Source organism: Nomia melanderi, chromosome 12 (assembly GCF_051020985.1).
Source record: "Nomia melanderi isolate GNS246 chromosome 12, iyNomMela1, whole genome shotgun sequence".
Taxonomy (NCBI): Eukaryota; Metazoa; Arthropoda; class Insecta; order Hymenoptera; family Halictidae; genus Nomia; species Nomia melanderi.
The window spans coordinates 7,281,126-7,302,520 of NC_135010.1; the positions used below are offsets into that span (position 1 = coordinate 7,281,126).

The window sequence follows — 21,395 nt, forward strand, 5'->3', positions numbered from 1 at the left end:
CATAGACTAGATGTAAGAATAGATGCAACACCTTAAAAACTCTTGTCTAATAACTACCTTATCGATTCAGAAATTCAAAACTAGATTCTGCATTAAATTGGACAAAATAATATTAACAATCAAAAATATCTAACCAATCATAATGTGTTCCTCATAAGCAGAATTATTTGCATTGTTATTTAAACAAAGAAAAATCAATTATTTAAAGAAAACCATATGAAATAATTGACCACGAATAACATAATGATTATCTAGATGAAGTATGTGAAAAACAGGATTGTATTCATTATAAGAAATTATGAGTATATAGAAAAATTGAATAGTGAGACCGAAAATACTTTTTTTCTTTATTTATTTGTATCTTTTGTACTCTGTTGGTACGGTTCTAAGTGACGCAATAGTGGTAAGGAGTCACGTAAATGCCAGGCAGTGTGACAAAAATTTACATTAAATGTCCAGTTAATTCTCTCTTTCGTCGGTGATATAAATATATATTTATTACCGACTATCACCGAATGTTACTTTATTACCGACTATAGACAAGACAGAGTACTTCCCATCAGTAAACGATAAAGCAGTGATAAATATAAATAAAAAAAGTAATAAAATACTGATAAAACAAATCAATAAAATCAGTAAATATTCAGAAGTTTTTATGAATACAAAGAGAAAATTACTTTGCAAGTAGAAGAGATTTGTCCGATAGTATTTGTGTTGTCACATTCGTATCCAAGCAACAATATGCCGCATATCAGGTGTATACGGAATGTCTCGACGAACGACAAGTGTTATGGATTTCTGCGGCGAAAGCAGAAAAAGTAAAACGTCCCTGATCTCTGCTTGCAATGTACGCGACGAATCAGCATCTAGTGTGTAACGGTTCGACGGAAGATCAGCGAGCTAAGCTACAGAAGATCAAGGAACTGACGAACATCTTGAAGGTTGATTTACAAAAATCCGACAAGCATCTCTACAATGACACGTATGATTTATACTTTAATAAAGCATAATGTATACATGTCTTGATTATTACAGGACACGGATAAAAATTTGACCGAATGCGAGGAAATATTGGCCACTTACGTGAGGAAACGTATGAGGGTATGTGTTGAATTAATTCAATCCTCTTTCTTGTGTCATGAATTATTTAATATATTTCTCGGAAATTTTTACTTAAACATTAAACCTGGTTAATGTTATTGATTTAATTATTTGGTTGAGAGAGATTCAGATATACAATATTAGTTATTAATGAATTTGTTAGTGGTATATAATTCTTTTTCAGCCATTCATTTTGCAAAATGGTCATTTGAAATACGCGCGAAGGAAGTAACAGAATATTTTCCTCAATTACACTTCACTTTATTTCATTAAGTATCAACAATAATAATTTCTCCTTACGGCATTGATAAAGTATCTTGGTTTAACACAATACTCAGTCTTGGTATCATATTGAATATTCTCCTGCTTAAGCGAAGTCGAGACTTAAGTGGATTTAATAATTATTTAGTGCAAAAAACACTTAGATAGCATGGAAACTGTGATATACATATTTATAAAATTGACGATTTTATCTTCTTTTATTTACCACCCCTTGTACCAGCCACGATATCCACCATAACCATGACCATAGAAGACAGGCCATCCGGGGTACCATCCAGGGTACCATCCATGGCCAAAGCCGTACCTAAAATCGGGATTTGTGAGCATTTTGACCCTAAAATATCTAAACATCACATTAACCCAATTACTGCAGAGATTCGTTTCATTGTAGAATTGTATTACCCCAATGAATTTATTAGTAATCTGCATCTATTAATATGATTAAAACTTTGATAACTTCCTATTTATCAAATACAGATAATCAGAGACATTTATATTTATTTCCAAAAATTATTATTATGATTCTTCATAGCTGAAACTTTCAAATATAAGCCACATTCTCAAAAAAACATTTGTAAGATTCAAAATAATAAATTCTTTAAAAAATCTTATTCATCTCAGACTAGATTTAGATATTCTAAAATCTTGTTTTAAGATCTAAACAATTTCTTCTAAATGTTTCAGTACAAAATCTCTTTCAAACGGAATACGCACAAAATAATTCCACAGAAGAATCTCTGCAGCCAATATCCTCCCTTCAATCTCATCTATAGTGATCTACCTACCAAGGCCATCCATAACTATACCCTCCTCCATAACCCCAAGGGCCCCAGCCGTAACTTCTCTTAGCTACTTTCTTATCGCCATCTTCTTCCTGAGGATTAGCTTGCGCCTGATTATCAAGAACTGTCTGTTCGGTAGCGTCATTGGCATTTGTCAGCTTCTCGGGCACGGTGGCACACGCGCTGAACGCGAAAGCGACCAATAAAAACAGCGGCTGGAATCATGATCTGACGTCACTAAAGCACTGAACTCTCCATGGAAAATCACTAACACACTAAATCCGAGGAACGATACGGTAAAATGAAATCGAATGAAACTCTCGCAGAAAAGTCTGCCACGATGGAATCGTGCCTTACCAGAAGGTTCATGGTTAAACCTGGCTCACAGTCACACTGTGTGGTCCAAAGGGGTGGACAGTTCTTTTATACCCAATACCGTATGGAAATCGTTTCTGGCGTTATGCGTGCCGGGCTCCGGGTCTACTAGACTTTTCTAATTCCCCGATTGACAAGTTCCCGATACAGTTTCCATTTATGGGATTACCGAGATGCACGTAACAACGAGCCTCGACGATAGATACCATCGTCTGGTACCAGAGACGGTAACGCGTACATGCGGAACATATGTTCTGGTGAGTCTTAATTTGTATCCTTAATTATAACGTGGTTACGTAAGGGAAGAATTATTCTATTATTACGCGTCAATGGGAGGTGGAGAGTTCGATTTGATTTACATGATGAGTCGTTAGAATTCAAGGGCGCAAGAAGAACTCTAATTTGTATTCTGAGCATGAATCCTTCGTATGTTTAATATTAAATAAAATTCATCATTACTTTTTATTTGAATACTTCAATAACTGATCATTTTCGACTTGCTGATAATTTCTTCTCTTGAGTGTAAATTTAATATAACTTAATTGGAATTGACTCTATGTTCCCGATTTACTTTTTTATATAGAGTTCCACTCGTCTAAGTTGAAACGTTAATTGCTGAATTCCAAAGAATGTAAAGAATTCTTTAGAATACTTCAGTCGTTCGAATATTTTGCGAAAGTTCATTTCAGAAATGTATTTTGTAATATATGATTTCTATAATACTGATAATAGAATTATGAATAGAATCATATATTACAAACTACATTTCTAAAATTACCTTTCGCAAAACATTCGAACAACTGAAGACATTAAAGTTCACCCCGCAGTTCGCAGCAGCAACTAATGAAGTCTCCTCCAATTAATTACTTCAATTACCACTCGCAAACAGACCTGATCATGCAATCGCCACGAAAGGAACACGGCGAAGGATTAAACATGCATCGAAGCGTAGATATCGCTAGCGACGCAACCGATTCCATGGAAACTTCGCCATTGTAAAATAATCTCCGCGATGATCCTAAGCAGTTTCTCTACAATAATATTTAAATCCTCCATTGTTCTCACGAAAGGATAATGAAAAAAAGATCTTCCTGGGAACGTTCCCAAAAGCGGCACGCAATTCGCCGTATTTCGCGCGCCCCATAATTATCCTGTCGAAGTAATTAAGTAATTACCGGCATGCCAGTCGATCGAGTAAAGATTTGGAACGACCGGTAGGCCGTATTCCCGGGGTCAGCCGACGAGCAACAAGCAGGAACTGGTGGTTACATAAAAACGGGCCCTTTTCCCGGACAGCGTCGCGCCGCTGGAAACTTCGTTAAATCTGCTTTGCTCTGTTCTTTCCCTTTTTTTCACCGTTCGTTCGTCCCGGCAGCACGACGCAATTGTCCCCTTAAGGAGGTTTTTGTCACACCAGTCCAGGAAATCGACGCGACACCGTTTGTTCGAACTTTCTCTGGGTGGAGAACAGGTGACATAATCGACATACTTATGAAAGCCGACGCCGGGCGAGCATCTAAACTTGACGCGGCTGATTGTTCGTAACGTCGCTTCGCCGCGAATTGGCCAATATCGGTGACAGTTTGATACCGATTACCGTAATATCAGGGCAGTCGTTACGGATTGAACGACGCTCTTTCGCAACGGAATCTCGCTGATCTGGAGTCGAGAAACAATTTCGTGTGTGCCTCTATATTTATTTTCACCTGCTCTCTCTCCCGTGTCGGTCTATTGAATTTTTCACCGTGGCTATCCACCATCAATAGGCTCGTTTCCTGTGTTGGGCAATGATCGGTAAATTGGCGGTAATAAAATGTGTGAAGTAAAAGAATGCAGGAGAAATTGATCTTTTTCGCACGCGAACTAAAGTTTCCAATCTAAACGGCCGATTTGTTATGATGTTTTATGGCAACCGCGGTGGGTGAGGAATCCGCAGGTTCAGAAGACGTGCAACATTTGCATCGAATGGAATTAATAGGATAAAGGAAAATTGAGATAACTAGATTAAATTATAATGAATTGAAATAGTTTTGTAGTAGTTCTTCTCTTATTTGTCATGGAGTTGGAAAGATTTATTTTCCTTTGCTTGGAATATATAGAATAAAGGGGTAATTTGTATTATTCAATGAGAGATTAAGGTGATTTCAGAGATTGAAATCTTTATAATACTATCTACTGATCTGTAGAGTTACTTTTGTAGAGGAACTGTGTGCACATGCTACTTCTATTCATTGTATGTAGAAACGAACGTTTTAAATTCTTCTCAAGATATATTCATCAAGACAAGGTATAATTCTATTGAATTAAGCTATCTAAGGCAATTCTAGTTCTATTCTTCTCAAGACATTAATTATAATTGTCTGCGCGCGTACCTTTCGCTTAGCTAAGGACATAGTGAAATCATGCAGTTACGAGTGCCACCTAACAATTCATTAGTAAAAACTATTTGTCAATGAAAACGTGTTACTCACAATTTCGTCTTGTTTTCATGGTCTGCAGCGCACGTTTTCTCATGCTATTTGTTAAGTACAGTTTGGAATTCAATACCATTTTTAAGTGATAATATTATTCATACCTTAACTAAATGCAATTTTTTGTATTTCTTATTTATAGCAATATTTAAACAAAAATCAAATAGCTTTTATTGAAAATATAACTGAATATTTTTCCTCGTGAAACATCGTACTACATAAATTCTACCAGAATAATAAATTTTTCAAAAACTATATTCAAATTTACATCCGCATCATCAAATCTATCAGTCATGAAAAATGATTAAAATAACTGCATAAATTGCGCTAAAAATAACGAGTTCTAAAGTAATTAACAGAGACTAACATTCTGCCACAGTCGTTCAAAAATTTGATAAACCACCATATCTGATAAAGTCAAAAATAATTAGCCTCGGGACAATTGCATGTGCTCTCACTTCATTAGGAGAACGCTAGCCATTCGCCTCTCTTAATTACGCCCCGTGACAACGCGTGCAATTAAACCGGCCTAGAATCTATTGTGTGCGGCTGAGGAAGCGGTGGCCGTCTGATCCTGCGGTGTTCCGCGGTGTTTCTTTCCCGCGGTGCGCCGTGCCGCTTCAGTTGTCTCAAATCAGCGGGCAGGTCTGTGCAATTGAGGAGAAACTCGACATTTCTTTCCGACGTTATGCAAAAATCCGTCCCCGCCAGCTTGCGCTTTGTTTAACGACGTTTGAGCGAGTCAGTCGGTGGACAGTTACCGGTGGCTGCTGAAGTTTAAAAGTACTGTTGCGCCGGAGCACGCGATAGTTCGCCGCGTGATGGACTACGTAGCCCGATTTTCATCGTTCGCCACTAAGTCCCGTTGATCATCGAACAATTCAACGATTCCAACCGATAAGCAAAGACCACAGGTTGACAATAAAATGTAGAATCCAAAACAGTTCGTGGCTCAAGGACAACGTGACTGAAAAATGTCACAGTGTTCACTCTAGTGCGCAAAAGTGTGATCGATCACCAAACAGTAAGTGTTCGAGCGTCAAACATGAAACTTAGAACTTTCTACGCGCTGTGTTGCCTCTGCTTATCGTGTACAGTGGCTGCTGACGATGAAGAGGATCAAGGGGAAAATCGATCCATTTTGGATCCATCGGAATTGCTTCAATCCGAGAAACTTCGTATTTATTTAGATGAAGGCAATCCGCGGGATAAGCGAGCATTGGGTCTGATCCTATCAGGATTGGCGCAAGTGTTTGGTTACGATGTAAGCCCAATTCAAGTGGCATCATTGCCAAACGTGGATCCGAGCAATCCACCTCCTAATGAAGGTGTGCTCGCTTTATCAGCTAACCAAACAGCCTCCATGAATTCTACCATGTCCTCTACTACACCTGCACCTAGGCAACGAGAGACTATCAGATTCACCGGTGTCCTGAATTTCGGTAGCAATGGCAGTCTGTTAACTCAGTTGCAAGAATACGAGCAGGTTTTCCATGGAAACAGCACTTCTGGTTCCATGATGAACGGAACAACCCCAGCACCAGCAACCCCTAAAATGCCTGACGCCAGACAACCGGTGGCACCTCTTTTGGTGAACATACCCTTGCCAGTGATACCGCAACCAGCTTTACCGGAAATTCCTCCGCAAGACATCAAGTTGACATATCCCGAACCCATTCGATATATTTCTGTCACCAGGCAACAAGAAATGGTAACCAGGAAGAATGAAAGTTCAGTGAAGCCAACGAGTCAACCGGTCCAAAGTGGACAGAATGTGAAATCGCCACCGTTGCAGATTAATTACCACTCCGCGAATGAACCTCCGTGGAAAAAGGAGTATGATGAAAGATTAACTGAACTGGAACGCAAGCAAGCAGAGCATGCTGAGATACTGAGACTGCAAGAGGAGTATCGAAATCGCCTGAGGGATTATGGCTATGATAAAGAAGATGATAGAGAGTTGAATCAAGAGAAAGGAAATAGGGGTGAAGATTCTAAATGCAATGGGAAGGAGAAAGACAATTATGATAATTATTCTTCGGTGGAGGAAGAGGATTCAAGAGAAGGATATCAGAATCAAGGTAGGGTTCCAAGTGAGGGATCGAAGGAATTGCAAGACAATTCTCAGGAGGATTACGAAACCGATCAGAGGCCTAATAAGCAGCAAGAAGAGGGTCCCATCAATGATAATTACAGTAATGTTCCGATCAATGAGCCTTTGCCAATCAGCGGCGATGATGAACATCAATGGCCCCAGCAGCTTAGAAACAGCTATGGTGAGCTTCTGAATAGCAGCGAGTTGGAAGATGGACTTGCAAATTTTTTTGGACAATTCAAACAAGCTAGTGGGTTCAAGATGTCGGATTCAGGGGGAAACCTGAATGACGAGGACTCTTCGCGATCTATCGAGGAAGAAGACGGGAGCAATGAAAATGAAAGGGAAGAACACAATCCACCAGCGAGGAATAAGTATGAAGAATATAGTTTGGAGGATGATACAGATACTAAGAGGAAAGAAGATGAGAAAAATGCCGAAGAGAATACGTCTAATCAGCCTAGTAAATTATTCGACAAATCTAATAGAAGAAATGAATCCCAATTGGATGAAAAGATAAGCGAAGAAGTAGACTTCACTAATTTCACGCCTCTAATTGTGCCTGCTCGGTATGTCTCTGCCCCTGAAGAGACGAAAAAGGCAAAGTCTAGATTTTCAGCGATTGAAAAATTAAATAGAATCAATAAGGTACCTAGCAGAGATGCTAATAAGAAGGTACCAAGCAAGACATCTAGAAGACCGAAGAAGGAAAACCTGAAACCTAAGGCGACTATCCCAGAACGAAATTTGCCGAAGAAGCTTCACGAAGGCGAACAAAAGAATCTACAAGTATGGCCACCTCCATTTGATTTCGTTTTGGATGGTACCATTCAACCTGACGATGTCTCAGGAAGACCTAGTCGAAGGTACGTTAAAGCTCCAAATGCTGTTGGCAAGGATGAGACACAAGTTCAAAGAACAAATGTTCGAAAAACTGAAAGCAGAATGACCAATAATAATCAAAGAAACCGAGGACACCTAACGTCACCTGAAGACAGCTCACGTGAAAGATTAAAAAACGGTTCAAAGTTTGGAAGAGTGTCTACGAGACAGTCGACTGAACTAATGAACCGAGATAACCGTACGCGTTCAGCATCTACGAGCGCGAAACCGCCGCAGCAGCATTATCATCGAGGAACAGAAGCAACAGACTACTGGGACCGTTATAAGTATGCCACGAACGACAACTATAGGACCACGAATCGTCCAAATATCGAGATAATACATCCTGCTCAACGGCAAACTTCGAGGATGCAACCGAAAAGGTTCGAGAATTTGAAGCGTAGCACTGAGAAAAGTGTAACTGGTATTGAGAGCTACTATACTGACAGATCTCCAGTGGACACTACGAAAAAGCCTGACGTGAAGAATCAGAATATAGGGGAGTTCCAAGTGATGGTGCCGCAGTTTGCACCGCCAGGTCCTTTTATCGAACCTGTACCAGCATACTTTCATGTCCCCCCAATGAATTACCAGTTTGACCAAAAAGTGGATAACGAAAAAGAGATTGACGTATCTGTGCCACGACAGAACGCCTATAGGCATGACGACAGTCTCACGAAATTTACCAGTGAACCAGAAAATGCGAATGGGAAAGTCAGAGTCGGAAGTTACGTTGGCGTTGCTCCCGATGTGGGGATTTCGGCACAAAAAACCATGGAGCTGAATAGGCCAACGGGTTACGTTGACTACGTTCACATTTTATAGTAATTAGGATCTACATTGTTTGTTGAGAACATCCCACGGTATATGGGTATGTATATTATTGTGGAAAATGTGAAGTTGATGCAAGGTCAATTCTGGTTTTAAGTAATATTGCAATGATTTCAGTTATCATATGTGCGCTATTATTTATGATATTTAATTGGTGCTTATAAATATCATAAAATATATAAAACATTAATTGTAAGAAACGTTCAGATGACCTTGAAAGGGTTTGACCCATTTTCTAAATATTCTTTTTAAGAATGAGATAATGAGATGTCCTATATTGATCCTTCATTATTTTATATTATATGTAATATTAAACGATTACAAAAGTTGAAAAAATTATAATAGAGTGCAATAATTATATTTATAATATCTTTTAAAGAGCTATAATACTGATAAATAAATTATTATAAAATATGTTAAATAGTGTAATAAAATATTGTATCCTTTGAATAAATTACCCTGGTACAAAATAAATATATATAGTATTTCTGTTAATATAAAATAAATTTCAATTATAATTTACAATATTGGAAATATGTTGCAGGATAAGCGAGAGGAAATGCGAAGACGCAATGAACTGGAGGGCAAGATGGCTGACATTCTAGAAAATTTGAAGACTCGCTTACTTGTTGAATAAATTACTAACATTATGTAAATATATATATTTATAATTTATCGCTTCATTATCCGAATTAATAATTTCTTAATATCGAGTTATAATGTTGATTTGACCAAAAGCTCAAAGTAACTTAAATTAATAACAGACAATGAACAATATTAAATCTTAACGGAAGAAGCCGTTAGAAGAATGGAGTACGTTTTACTCACCAACTTTTTTTGCTGTTTCTGCTCTTTTTCATTCACATTTTAATGTCTTACGTTCTAATCAGTACCCAGACACATTAAAGAAACTGATAGTATTGTTTTTAGCGTGTGCTTAAGAATTATTCCCTACTTTTTTATTTTATTTGGAGCATCTTTACGCGGTCCTCTTCCTCGAATACACACTACACTTCTTCTGGTCCCGCAATCAAATTTTCGAGTATCGAAATTTATCCATTTGTGTCAGTACATCGATAGTTCTCGATTTAAATCATCGCCCAGGGAACAGAGTGCGCTGCTATCGCGTTGTTGTCACGTTTGTTGTGTGACAGTGTCTTAACTTATATAGATGTTATTATTTTAATTAATTATTCTAAATAAATTTAAAGTGTACTATTGAATATATAAGTAATTTTATTTTTAATAAAGTGTTATTGTAAGTTGTATTATTAAGAAGATGGAGGAATTTTTACATAACGTAGGTGTTGGATTAAGACCCATAGATGATCCATTTTTTGGAAGTTCGTACCGAGTTTGCAAAATTTTTCAAAGGAAAGGTGTTACCGTTGAAGACGACGAAGAATTATGTCATGGAGTGTAAATAAATATTTTTTATTCTTTATAATTTCTTTCAAAAGATTCATAACCTAACACTGATGTAGTTTTATCATTTAGATCATAGTAATGACTTACCACTTTTCATTCCAGTATTAAAGAATTTCCTTGTTATGCCACTGGTTGTAAAGCTACGTTTAAAACATTAGTAGATTTTGAAATGCATTATAACAGTAGTCATCGTTACGCGTGTGCAGAATGTAAAAAATGTTTGCCAAATCCAAGACTGTTAGATATTCATATTCAGGAAAGCCATGACAGCTTTTTTCAAGTATTATCTGCAAAGCAAGCAATGGTATTTATACAACTATTAGTATCTTATATATATATATTAATGTTTTCATTAATATTTATATCTTTTTTTATAGTATCAATGTTATGTTTCCGAATGTGATTTAAAATTTAATAATTCAGTAGAAAGGAGAGATCACTGCATAAATGTACATAAATTTCCCAAAAATTTTCGATTTGATAACATTCCTCATACTATAAAAAATGAACCTAAAGATAAAATGGAGGTCGAGGAATGTGAACATGAAGTGAAGCAACCAAAAAGTATGAAGCCACAATTAAATAAGAATCAAAGAAGTAAAATGTTTACTGCTGCATCAAAAATCACTGTTCCACTAAATAGTAACATCAATGCAAGTCAATTGACTGCTTCGAATAATGCTAGCAGTTCATCTTCTCTAATGTTTGTTCCTCGACAAATACAAAAGTCATATACAAAGGCACTTACCAAGAATCAGAGTAGTGAAAAGAATGTCTTAGAGACAGAAACTTTGATGGACTTAGCCGAGTCATTACCTACATGATACTGTTGACAAAGGTAAAAATAAATGTGTATTGGGAGAAATGGATTTTATAATAAATGACAATTTTTTAAAGCATTTGTTTTATTATAAATATATCTTACATATCATAATAATATTTATATTTACAATGCAGTTCAAAGAATTTGCACACATTAGGTAACTACTATCGCAAGTTTGTTTATATACATTCTGTTCTTAGATAATTTGATTTAATATATATGATTCTTTAAATAAATTTGACTGCTTTCATTTGCTTATACTATTATTTCCTAAATACGTTCAGTCTTACAGTTGTCAGAACATTGGCACAAATTAATTCTTAAACTTTATACTTTGGTAAAGCTAACATTAAATAACCTACTGCGCGTGTGTATATTTCTTACATAATATATTACATCCTTATGAATCCAAAGATCTAAATATCCTGGATTTTTATAGCAAGAATAATCAAACAACATCAAATAACTTCTGTCATGTAACTGGAATCTCCAAAATAATTTAAAGAAATAAAAACAAGCTTGAACAGTAAGAACATCACCTAGATGTATAAAAAGAATCAATTTTTTCCTTTCCTAATTTTCTTGAAGCGTTTTGGCTTAGAAAAAATATAAAAATAAATGAGAAGATCACAGTTGTACACCCAGTAAAAATCAGAAGTTTTCGCTTAAGGGACATCGGTATTTGTTCAGTCAGTGTTCTAAGAAAAGAAATATAATACAAAACAGTGGGCCTGAACGGAATGGCAAGCAAAACGGACTTGTGCACTTAATGTGTTAATTATTATTAACAAAAAAGTTCTTACTGTTTACTTATATTTAAAATATCTATAGGTGGTGTCCTTGCTTAAGTGTCCGTGACCTCGAATATATATCAACAACAAAATAACCGAACTTTTAACAAAATTACGTCGAATAAACCAAACACCTGAGTTTCGCCGTTTCGTTCCTCAGAGCAATTAATTCATACTTCAGCTTCAGGTTTTCCTGTTCTAGGAAGGCAGCCCTGATGGCTATTTCATCTTCTTTCGCCCTTCTAGCGTCCCTGGATCGTTTCGCAGCCTCATTGTTCTTCCTCCTCCTCTCCCAGTACGCTGCATCCTTCTCGTCAACGGTGCTGGTTGGTAATCCAGGACTTTTGGTCGTGCGACGCATCTTGATGTTGCTTCCTTCGTTCGATCGCTTCACCGACTCAAGCATCCGCTTCCTAAACTCCGTGTAAGCTTCACCCGAATTCTGATCGTACAATAACTCAGGCGAGTTCATGCTGAGAGACAGTGGGTCCTTAGGGTACGCTTTGAAAGGCCTAGGTGTCTTCTTGTTAATTTCCGTGCTCGTCGTTTCTTTGCCAGGTGTCGTAGAAGTCGCTGACGCGATGGAACTGCTGATTAACGAAACTGGCGAAATTGTTTCGCTGTTTGGCGGGTACAACATTGGCATGGTCGAGACCATCGACATCTGCAGATTCGTCGGCAACATTGATAAACCTGCCTGTTGCTCGATCATGTTGCTCGTGACGTTCGAGTAATTGTAAATCGGCTCAAGCTTCCTTTTCGTCGGTGAATCCGTTTCGTACGGCGGTGTCACCATGAACGTTCGTCCTTCGAAAGGGCTCTTCCGCTCGAGATCGCTGAACTGGGTCGTCTGTTGTTCGTCGCTTGTCGTCGTCAAATTGGTTCTCGTGCTCGATGCTTGTGACGTCGGCGGACTCTGTTTCTTATACGAAAGATCTAGGACCGGCAACTCTGTGGATTCTTCCGTCGGTGTCTTTTTCACGAAGGTTGAGAAGTCCAGTGCTCGCATATTGTCCACTAGCCTGTTGTGTGCCTCCATGTTGCAATTGTCTACCACCTGTGGGAAAACGATAAGTAATTAAAGACATTGTATTTCAAAGTTGGCCGTAAATTATTGAAATTTCCGGTTCGCGCCGATTGCAACGCACTTTCGATTCGTATTATTTAATAGGCTGTGCTCGCCGGTGCACAGTTCGGTCGGAACGAGCGCGATAAACGAAAGCAGTAAATCGTGCGTCGAGATCGTTGATAAGAACCTTTCGAAATCGGTGGAAAGTCGACGAAAACCACGAGTGACAAATGTTTTTATACAATTTAGAAAAGGAACTTTGATTTTGACAATACTAAAACAAGACTGTAATCATCAAAATTCACTAAGAAAAGTGAACTTCATTCTCTCTTTACAACCGATCAATTTCTTCGACGGTGATCGGTATATTAATCGCGAGCTACGATAATTACGTAAGTCTACGTACTTCTATACTCGGCAAGGAACTGCGATCGTCAACAGGGTCTAGCTCTTACCTAATTAATAATCCAAGGTCAGGCACCGGTCACTTGTATCACAACACTGAATGGTAATGTCGAATTAGCGTTTCCCGAAATTGTTGACAATTGTTCGGTATCGAGCGGTTCAGGAACACTTCAAACAGCCGAGTGCTTACAATTTTTGAGTAAAGACGTGTTTACGGAGCGAAACGCCAAAATCGTTTAGGACGAGAGGGGGTACAGTTTCGTTTATATACCGGCCAACCCTTACAAGACCCAAGGGTAGGAGTCCGCCTTGGAAAATGGTGGGGAGTGGATGTCTGATGACCATAGCACCAGGGTGGGACTGGCACGCGATCACCATTTACTATTTCCAAAATGTTTACCGGTCCTTACATTCACGCAATTACCTAGGTACCCGTGATTGCATGGCTGAGGATGTCTACTCTTGTATCTACCATTAAATGATTCGTCGTAGATGTAGCGACTCTTCGGTATCTTTTGTTTCCATTTCTTTTTCTAAATCCATTTCTTAACTATGTAGTCATAAATTTTTTTACACCGTTTACAATGAGGTTAGGTATACCATTAATCCTAGGAAACGTAGCAGATTTTAATAAATTGCGGGTACATTTTTTTCATTAGATTATGAAACTGTAGAGATTGGATTTATGACGTGGAAATGATCTGTGTAGCAGTATTAATCCTTTGCGGACGAAGATTCATTGAAATGCACGAAACCTTCAACAGATGAAGCTAAATTATATATCAATTGCTTAAACAATAGAAGAAACAGAAACTACATGCTAATCTCTTGCTGTCCGAGTAATTGAATCATTTGTCTACGATTTAGTCCTCTATATATGAACGTTTCGTCTCGACGAAATGTCGACACTCATCCGCAAAGAGTTAATTCATCTTTTTATATTCTAACTGGAATAATGATCATTAAAAACTCGTAGTTGTATGGCGAAGTATTTAGCGAAGTATTTCAATAGAAATCGTTTGTAAAACTATTTCATCTAACGAGTTCATATTTTATATATCTATTGTAAGAATGATACCAAGATTGCAGGGAGAAAGGTTCGATTGAAAAGAGTAGATCTGAAGACAAGCGAGATGAAGTGGGCGTGTATTAAAAGGGCAACGCTTGTCCCACGCCCGAGAAACTTAGCGTTGCGTGCAGATTTATGGTCCCTAGAGGTCATCAACTCGCCACCGTACCTGTCGCGGCAGCTTTCATTTTCTGTCAATGGAAATCGATTGCAGCACCTTTTTGACCTGGAACAACTGAATCCCGCTAAATTAATCCAGCCGTCATGACCTCAGGTCTTCTAAAATTCCAGTTATGGGCTGCCACAGTAAAACCTTTCGGTTTGCCCTACGAAATCCTTTGGCGTACAAACGGGTTGTTAAATTTTCGACGTTTGGTAGCCAGTACCTTGGCAACGGCAGGGCGTCTCTCGTATAACACTTAACTGTTTCTGAATATTGAAATTGCTGCATAACCCTTTCGGAGCTTGGGCCTTTCCTTCTCCATTTCCCGTGCCATTTCGCATGAACTTTTGTTTCTGGCCCGTGTCGCGTGATTTATGATCAGCTGCGGCGAAAGGGATGCGGGGAATCGTGGAATTTGCGTAAAGTGCTCATAAATTAACTGGCGAAAGCGTTGCGGCCGAGTAAAATTTGCGAAATCTTTAGATATCCGTTGAACGGGGCGAGAGATGCTTCGGGCTAGTTTGAGCTTGCACCTTGAAGGCTCGTTGTCGTTGATGGATCTTCGGCAGACCTTTCTCGTTGGGAATGGACAACATATGGCGATTTTCATTCCGTCGCACCGGAAGATGGGTTTCTTTTCTCTAACCCATTCTGACTAATGACTCAGTTTTATGAATGGACTATGTATACTCATGTGGACATCAAATTTTTCTCTCATTTCTTTGGCCAATATTTGTCATATTGTTTTAGATAATGCAATAATAATTTCAGTAATTGGATAATCAAGACATTATTTTCTGTTGGATGTGAATTTTCGACAATTTGTCTGAAAAAACTGGAAACTATAAAAAGATAGAAAAATCGAGAGACATTCAATATTCTCGAAGCTCTTAACGTGTTAATTCCAGAGCTCTTCAGTCTCATCTCCATTGTCTCCTCCGCATCTTTCTTCGCCAACAATGAGAAAGGCTTCTTCCAGAGACCATAATACTAAAATTCTAAGCAGACTTACTCGAGTCTTGTTTGTATTCTTAATTTCATTATTCATTGTAATCCGAAGTTAGCAACCACCAAAGATTCTATTCCTTCTAACTGCAAAAGGATCCCGTTTTGTGTTATTGTTCTCTGGGGCGCGGTAGAAACCGATCTAAGAATATTAACAGGATTGATATTTATTCACAAAACACACACAGTGTCCGATTCATTCCTCACAATATTTGAACGAATTAACACTTGAATTTTGGGCGAGTCGATTTTCTTTAAATTTTTAGGAGAATGTGAGAAAAGTAGAGAAAAAAGGATGGGGAAGGTACAGTTATGCACGATAGTAGAGACGTCTCATTATGTCTTCGTCCCGAGATCACGCCAAATTTAGTCTTTCGCTCCGGGGCCCGTTAAAACGCCATGTCCGCCATAGAAAAGCACCCCCGGCGCTCAATTCACCCGCACCGCCTCTTTTCCCATGTATACAAATTTTTGCTCTTTTGGCCACATAACCCAGATTTCTATGGTGCCGGGGCAGACCGCAACCCGTTATTTGCGATTTTTCCCGTGGCCGTCGGCCGACGACAGATGAATGGCCCACCGCGCATTTGCATCTGCCCCCGAGCTCACGGAACGATACACGAACGATGTAACGGTACGCGATGCAAAATCCTCGCGATGATTTGCCGTGGAAACATCTCAATTCATGGATCGAATGGGATCGTTTCGAATGCCCCGTTTTGCGGCTGGTCCGTTTCCGTATGAAACGGAATCGTCAATGGTACTGATTGCTCTGTCATTTTCGGGAAACATGATGTCTCATAAGTTTCGTGTAATTATCATTCACGCGATGCAGAGTTTTTAATTCACGAATAATTTTTTATCTATTCTTTTTACTTTAATTTTCATTGTATCAGTTTTTAGAGATCTATTAACGTTTGGAGGACTACATGTTATTATTAGCAGTTCTTCTCTAGTGATTTTCTATGAAAAGTGAAACTATTAAAAATATTTGATGTACGTGAATAACAAAGCCAGGATTAAATTAAATGTACCCTTCCCTCGTAGATATGATCTTAAAGTAAAAAATAAGATTTTCACAGGTTTCATAAAACTATATTATATTTTAAAATAGCAAATAATGGGTACCAAAATAAGAAAGGTATTACCACCATTTTTCCATTTATGTTTCGTAATTCTCACGTACGAGACTGAATTATTTTATCCCTTGTGCACCAGTCAAATTAATTCAATTGAAAAACAGTTCTTCAATTTATTTATATCTTATCTTATGAAAGCATGTTTATTAAATGTATTTTCAAGCGTTCTCATTGTGAAATACTGTTTATTGCTCTCCAGCATTATGAAACTGTATTTCTTTTTGTCTCCCGCAAGCCTCTTTAAGATATATTATCACACGCGGACCGCCCGTGGGTCCATTGACGCAATAGTCGAATTATCAGTAACTTACTTCATTATTTGTATGTAACGTTAGATAACGCAAATGACTAATAGGAAGCGTCCGATAATTTGAAACAACGCAACTTCGGTGAAGTCGCTTGTGTTTCTCGAATTCCCCTCATTGTCAGTACCATAACATTTGATAACGGTAATACTTCCTGGAATCGAATTCACGCAATGCCTTCGTTTACGATCATTGTCAGTAGACTCCTCGGGTACACAGTTCGACGTTGAATAACACCTCAACCTTAAGAACCTTCCGAAACATTTATGACACGTTAAACTTGTAACGGAACGTGATGGCCCTACTGACGAAACAGTCGTCAGAAGTTCGATACAAAAGATCATAATCGATATTTACCATGCTCCCTGTTACTTGGGAAGCAAACTGCTTCCGTGCACCTACCTAAGAGGGAGAAATAAAAAAAAAGAGCCGATTGCCTCGCGAATTAACACGTTAATCCTGGGGACCAAAAGTAAACTTTTCATTTAAACGTCGGAAATTCCAGGAGAATATTTGACAAAATATTCATCAATATCATAAGATATTAAAAAATATATTCATATCCTTTGCAATGAATTCCATTAAATCATTGTAGACAAACAGATCTTTTCCGTCATGTTCGTTGCTTGCGTACAAACGCAATTTTTTAATTGAAGTAGCTTCGAAATGAAAGCAAAGCAAAAGGAGCTCAGCCTTTAAAGCATTATATAAAAATTGTGGTACTTACGTATTATACGGACCGGCTTTGTGTTTAAAAAATAAAATATTAATAATGATTGCAACATATAATAATGTGTTAGAACATTAAATAAATACTTATCCAGGTCTAATCCAAATAACAGATTAGCACGACCGGCAATTAGAAAATAATAGTGGCCCGTATTATACGTAAATACCAAAATTTTCCTCCCCCACAGTAGTATCCTAGATAATGACCAATTAAACAACATTAACGCGTGAAATCCTTGGGAAATGATAATTTACCCAGCAACTGATAATCCTTTCATTAAAAATGTAAATAAAAGATATATTTCTTTACGCTAAGCGCGAGAACATCGGAATGGGAATGATCGTACCGTGTGAATGGTCATTGTGTGGCGTTCGCTGAAAAGACGGAATGGTTTCGTATTAAGCGGTCAGCATGGCCGAGTAACGATGGCAGGTAGCCGCTATAGTTTCCTTATAACGTGCAATAAAACCTCTCGCATTTCCAGCGGACCGTTCGTTAATGGTGACAATCACCCCGTTCTTACTTCTCCCTGTCGCTAAGACAACGCAATACGAAAGATAAACAGTTGCTCTGAACACCGCATAAGCTTTGTGGACCCGCGATATAAAACTAAATTCCGTCGACACCGCTATTGTTACTATTGCGATGCAACAATGTATCCTCAATCGACTGCAACAGAGTTGGAAAATGAGTATTGCATCTAGAATTTACATAATTTAAAATATTGTTTACCCCTCATATTTTGTTTTTATCGTTGCTACTCTAGTATGTTTTCTATAAACTTAGACAACTACCTAATAATTAACCTCCTATTTTATAACATCTAATGTAAAAACTATCACTTCTCACTTGCGGATATTTAATCTTCAAATTTATATACAATAAACTTCATCTGCTACTATGAAACTATGTACTTCAAAAACCTTCAACTTCTTTATCGTTCATGAATTTTTCTATTTGTACATAACTTTTATGTTTACGGTAATAAGCTATTAACATAGAGGTGCAACGATGTTTCTAATAAATGGTTCCTTCAACGATCAGAAGAGATTATTTATTTACGTCGAAGAGGAAGAAGACGTGGCGGGAGGTCCTAGCCAACAAGTCGCTTCTAGACGGGCATTAGCCCTTTTAACAGAATCCGACGCCATGGCTGTCCAGAACGTTTACAAAAAAAGGGTGAAGTGCAATGGTCGAAGACACATTAAGTCGGAGGCGAGTGTCACCAGGAGCAATTACTTTTCAATTTATCTTGCGGTTGGACCACCGAGCAAGTTTTGCCAACAGACTTTTCGAGATTTGCTTATTTCCGGTCCCCGCGCACGCCTCCTTCTCCCGCGGGAACCCTTTCTCTCCACGAAGGTTTTCGCAGTTTCGTTCACAGCATCGGCGGACACGCCCTCACTCCGATCTTCAAGAATGAAATTTTATTCCTTGACCGAGTGCTCTCTTTTCACTGGACACGGTATTCAATGCCGCGCTTCCCCTTCCGCGTGAATACCTTCCTGTATAAACGACTTACCGATACGTCTTATTCGTCACAAAGATCGTGGAGGATTTTCCAAGACTGTGAGAAAAGTGTTTTCTGGGAGGAACTTGGTCTGTTGTGACGGTACATTGTGTATATACAGGGCGCTAACGACTTGTAGCGCAGGGTTTAAGCCTTAAAAGTTGCTATGTATGAAATTTCATCCCTTACAGATTTTGTTTTGATGGTATTAAAAGATATAGGTATCGGTAACACAATGTTTGTATTATTCAAAGGACCATTGTTTTTTGTATAAAGATAGAATGATAATACGAACGTACCTTTTTGCATGATAGCTTTCAACCCTTTACATTTGTATGTTATGCTAGAGATGACAATACAAATTTGTTATAGAACGTTGGACATTGTTTTAGAAAGCACCACATTTTAGAAGATTATAAAAATTAAATATTATTACGATAATAAAAATAAACATAAGTTCGCACCCAACAACATTGAAAATAAATCGAGTGCAATGGGTTAATGGTTGAAAAGAATAAAAGCAGATTTAGTAAAAATTGATTTTTTTATATACTCAGAAATTCTATTAGATTTGAATGGTTTGTTTAATGAAATGAGAGCTGCAAATTTTAAATCTATGTAAAAAATTGTGATATTAATATATAACGAATATGGCAGTCAACTTGTTTCTGTGTTATTTATTATTTATGAATTACTATTAAAAAGTATATCTAGTAGTTTCACAAAAATCTGGAAAAGTTCGCCCAAAAATTCATCAGCTATCGCGTTCCTGTTTCGCAGAGCGGTTCGCAAGAGGCCCACGTCAGAAAAGCATCAGGATAAAACTTCCAAGAGTAGATCGCTCGGTGTCCGATTACTAATCCGTACGGTAAAGAGTTGAAAATCTGCAGAGCGGAGGCCGAAAGCGTTTACATTCTATTTGTTTGAGGACTCTTCTGGAAAGAGTGACACGGTTGGCCCAAGCTTTCCGCGTTTCTGTAGCGTTGTTCCACTTTCTTGTCCTTCGAACGCCATTCTCTTTTTCCTACCGTCCTTTCAGGAAAAGAGAAAATATTCTATTCCCACAAGAATACCGAAAACTTCTACCATTCCTTGTTGCACTCTATTCAGGCTAGGTACTCCAAACATTTTTGGCACTATCACCCCTTAACCCTTTACACTCCAGATTGCACACCAATTGATTTGACACAGCAAAATTGTGAAGCTTGATATTTAATATTAGATTTTTGTATAATTCAATGTGTGAAAAATTGGAAAAAAAATAGTTTTCTTCCTCAGTGTATGTGCAATTTCTCGATAAATCAATTACAGAAAATGTCATCTGCATCTCATTAGAAAATGCTAAGTATTTCTAGTAAAAACTTTTGGCGTACAAAGGGTCAACCCTTTGAGCCGGTAACGGATTCAGGTACTCGTATAAAGAATTTTGCATTTACTTATTTTACATAGATATGTACACTAAATTTGTTTATTAATACATTGAATGTCACATGGTTTCAGGGAGCACAATGCACAAAATGAGAAACATATAATATTAAATTATTTAATTGAATCGCTTTATTACTATTGCACGTTTATCTTGCCAAATGTCATCGCATCGGTAGCATTATTTATAATGAAATATTGTTAAATAATCATCGTTTAATTTAATAAAAGATAAGAATTCATTGGGGATCTTTGACAGGGGTTAAACAGTTACGCTATTGGTTTCGGTACTTGAAATAGTTATCGACAACTGGAAATAGGGTCCTAACCGTTATTAGGTACATCGGTTCTGAGCTATACCAGTTTCGGTTTCGGTTCTTCAGACCAGTTATTATATCGCTTCTGTATAGAATCTGTAAGTGTTATTTTGCAATTCTAAAGAAATGAGGAACCAAAATGAATACTTGTTTCAGATGAAACCGATACATAAAAGCTTCGAGCATTTATTGCGGAGTCTCTTAAATCTCTACTAACGTAGGAATAATCTCAAAATAATGTGCCAGGGATTAAACAGGTCTAAACAGAACATACCTATGATTAACCAGGACAAAAATGTGTGTGTAAAAGGAATTCAGCGAGATTAGGACGATACGTAATCGACAAAAGAACCTTGATTACCACGGAAAACCGCAATAAAGCTAGGGTTCCACGTTT

The 21,395-nt window shown here is 37.8% G+C and overlaps 3 protein-coding genes across 4 annotated transcripts; 2 read left to right on the forward strand and 1 right to left on the reverse strand.

Moving 5' to 3' along the window:
• The first annotated feature begins 751 nt into the window (after nucleotides 1-751).
• LOC116426120 (lethal (2) k10201) lies at nucleotides 752-11,320 on the forward strand. 2 transcript variants are annotated; one of them, XM_031974639.2, is made up of 5 exons: nucleotides 1,036-1,101; nucleotides 2,305-2,797; nucleotides 9,364-10,238; nucleotides 10,350-10,551; nucleotides 10,625-11,320. In XM_031974639.2, exons 3-5 carry the CDS (start codon nucleotides 10,099-10,101, stop codon nucleotides 11,069-11,071), a joined length of 789 nt encoding a protein of 262 aa, XP_031830499.2. In that variant the 5' UTR covers nucleotides 1,036-1,101; nucleotides 2,305-2,797; nucleotides 9,364-10,098; the 3' UTR covers nucleotides 11,072-11,320. The 2 variants fall into 2 exon arrangements, with proteins under 2 accessions (XP_076228709.1, XP_031830499.2); XM_076372594.1 differs by lacking the exons at nucleotides 2,305-2,797; nucleotides 10,350-10,551; nucleotides 10,625-11,320 and adding an exon at nucleotides 752-941 and having other exon boundaries at nucleotides 9,364-10,101.
• LOC116426373 (uncharacterized) lies at nucleotides 3,292-9,328 on the forward strand. The gene has a single exon (XM_031975208.2). The coding sequence runs from the start codon at nucleotides 6,057-6,059 to the stop codon at nucleotides 8,811-8,813; it is 2,757 nt and encodes a 918-aa protein (XP_031831068.2). The 5' UTR covers nucleotides 3,292-6,056; the 3' UTR covers nucleotides 8,814-9,328.
• A 113-nt stretch (nucleotides 11,321-11,433) lies between the features above and the next one.
• Nucleotides 11,434-13,372, reverse strand: gt (transcription factor giant). Its single transcript, XM_031974638.2, has 2 exons — nucleotides 13,337-13,372; nucleotides 11,434-12,918 (listed from the first exon to the last, which is right to left on the reverse strand). The coding sequence occupies exon 2, from the start codon at nucleotides 12,898-12,900 to the stop codon at nucleotides 11,974-11,976; it is 927 nt and encodes a 308-aa protein (XP_031830498.1). The 5' UTR covers nucleotides 12,901-12,918; nucleotides 13,337-13,372; the 3' UTR covers nucleotides 11,434-11,973.
• Nucleotides 13,373-21,395: the final 8,023 nt, after the last annotated feature.

Excerpts from the sequence above, each read along its gene's own strand:
- LOC116426373 (XM_031975208.2), top strand. The coding sequence starts at position 6,057 with ATGAAACTTAGAACTTTCTACGCGCTGTGTTGCCTCTGCTTATCGTGT.
- LOC116426120 (XM_031974639.2), top strand. The coding sequence starts at position 10,099 with ATGGAGGAATTTTTACATAACGTAGGTGTTGGATTAAGACCCATAGAT. Across the intron at positions 10,239-10,349 it reads GAAGAATTATGTCATGGAGT|TATTAAAGAATTTCCTTGTT; the intron begins GTAAATAAATAT and ends TTTTCATTCCAG. Across the intron at positions 10,552-10,624 it reads TATCTGCAAAGCAAGCAATG|TATCAATGTTATGTTTCCGA; the intron begins GTATTTATACAA and ends CTTTTTTTATAG.
- gt (XM_031974638.2), bottom strand. The coding sequence starts at position 12,900 with ATGGAGGCACACAACAGGCTAGTGGACAATATGCGAGCACTGGACTTC.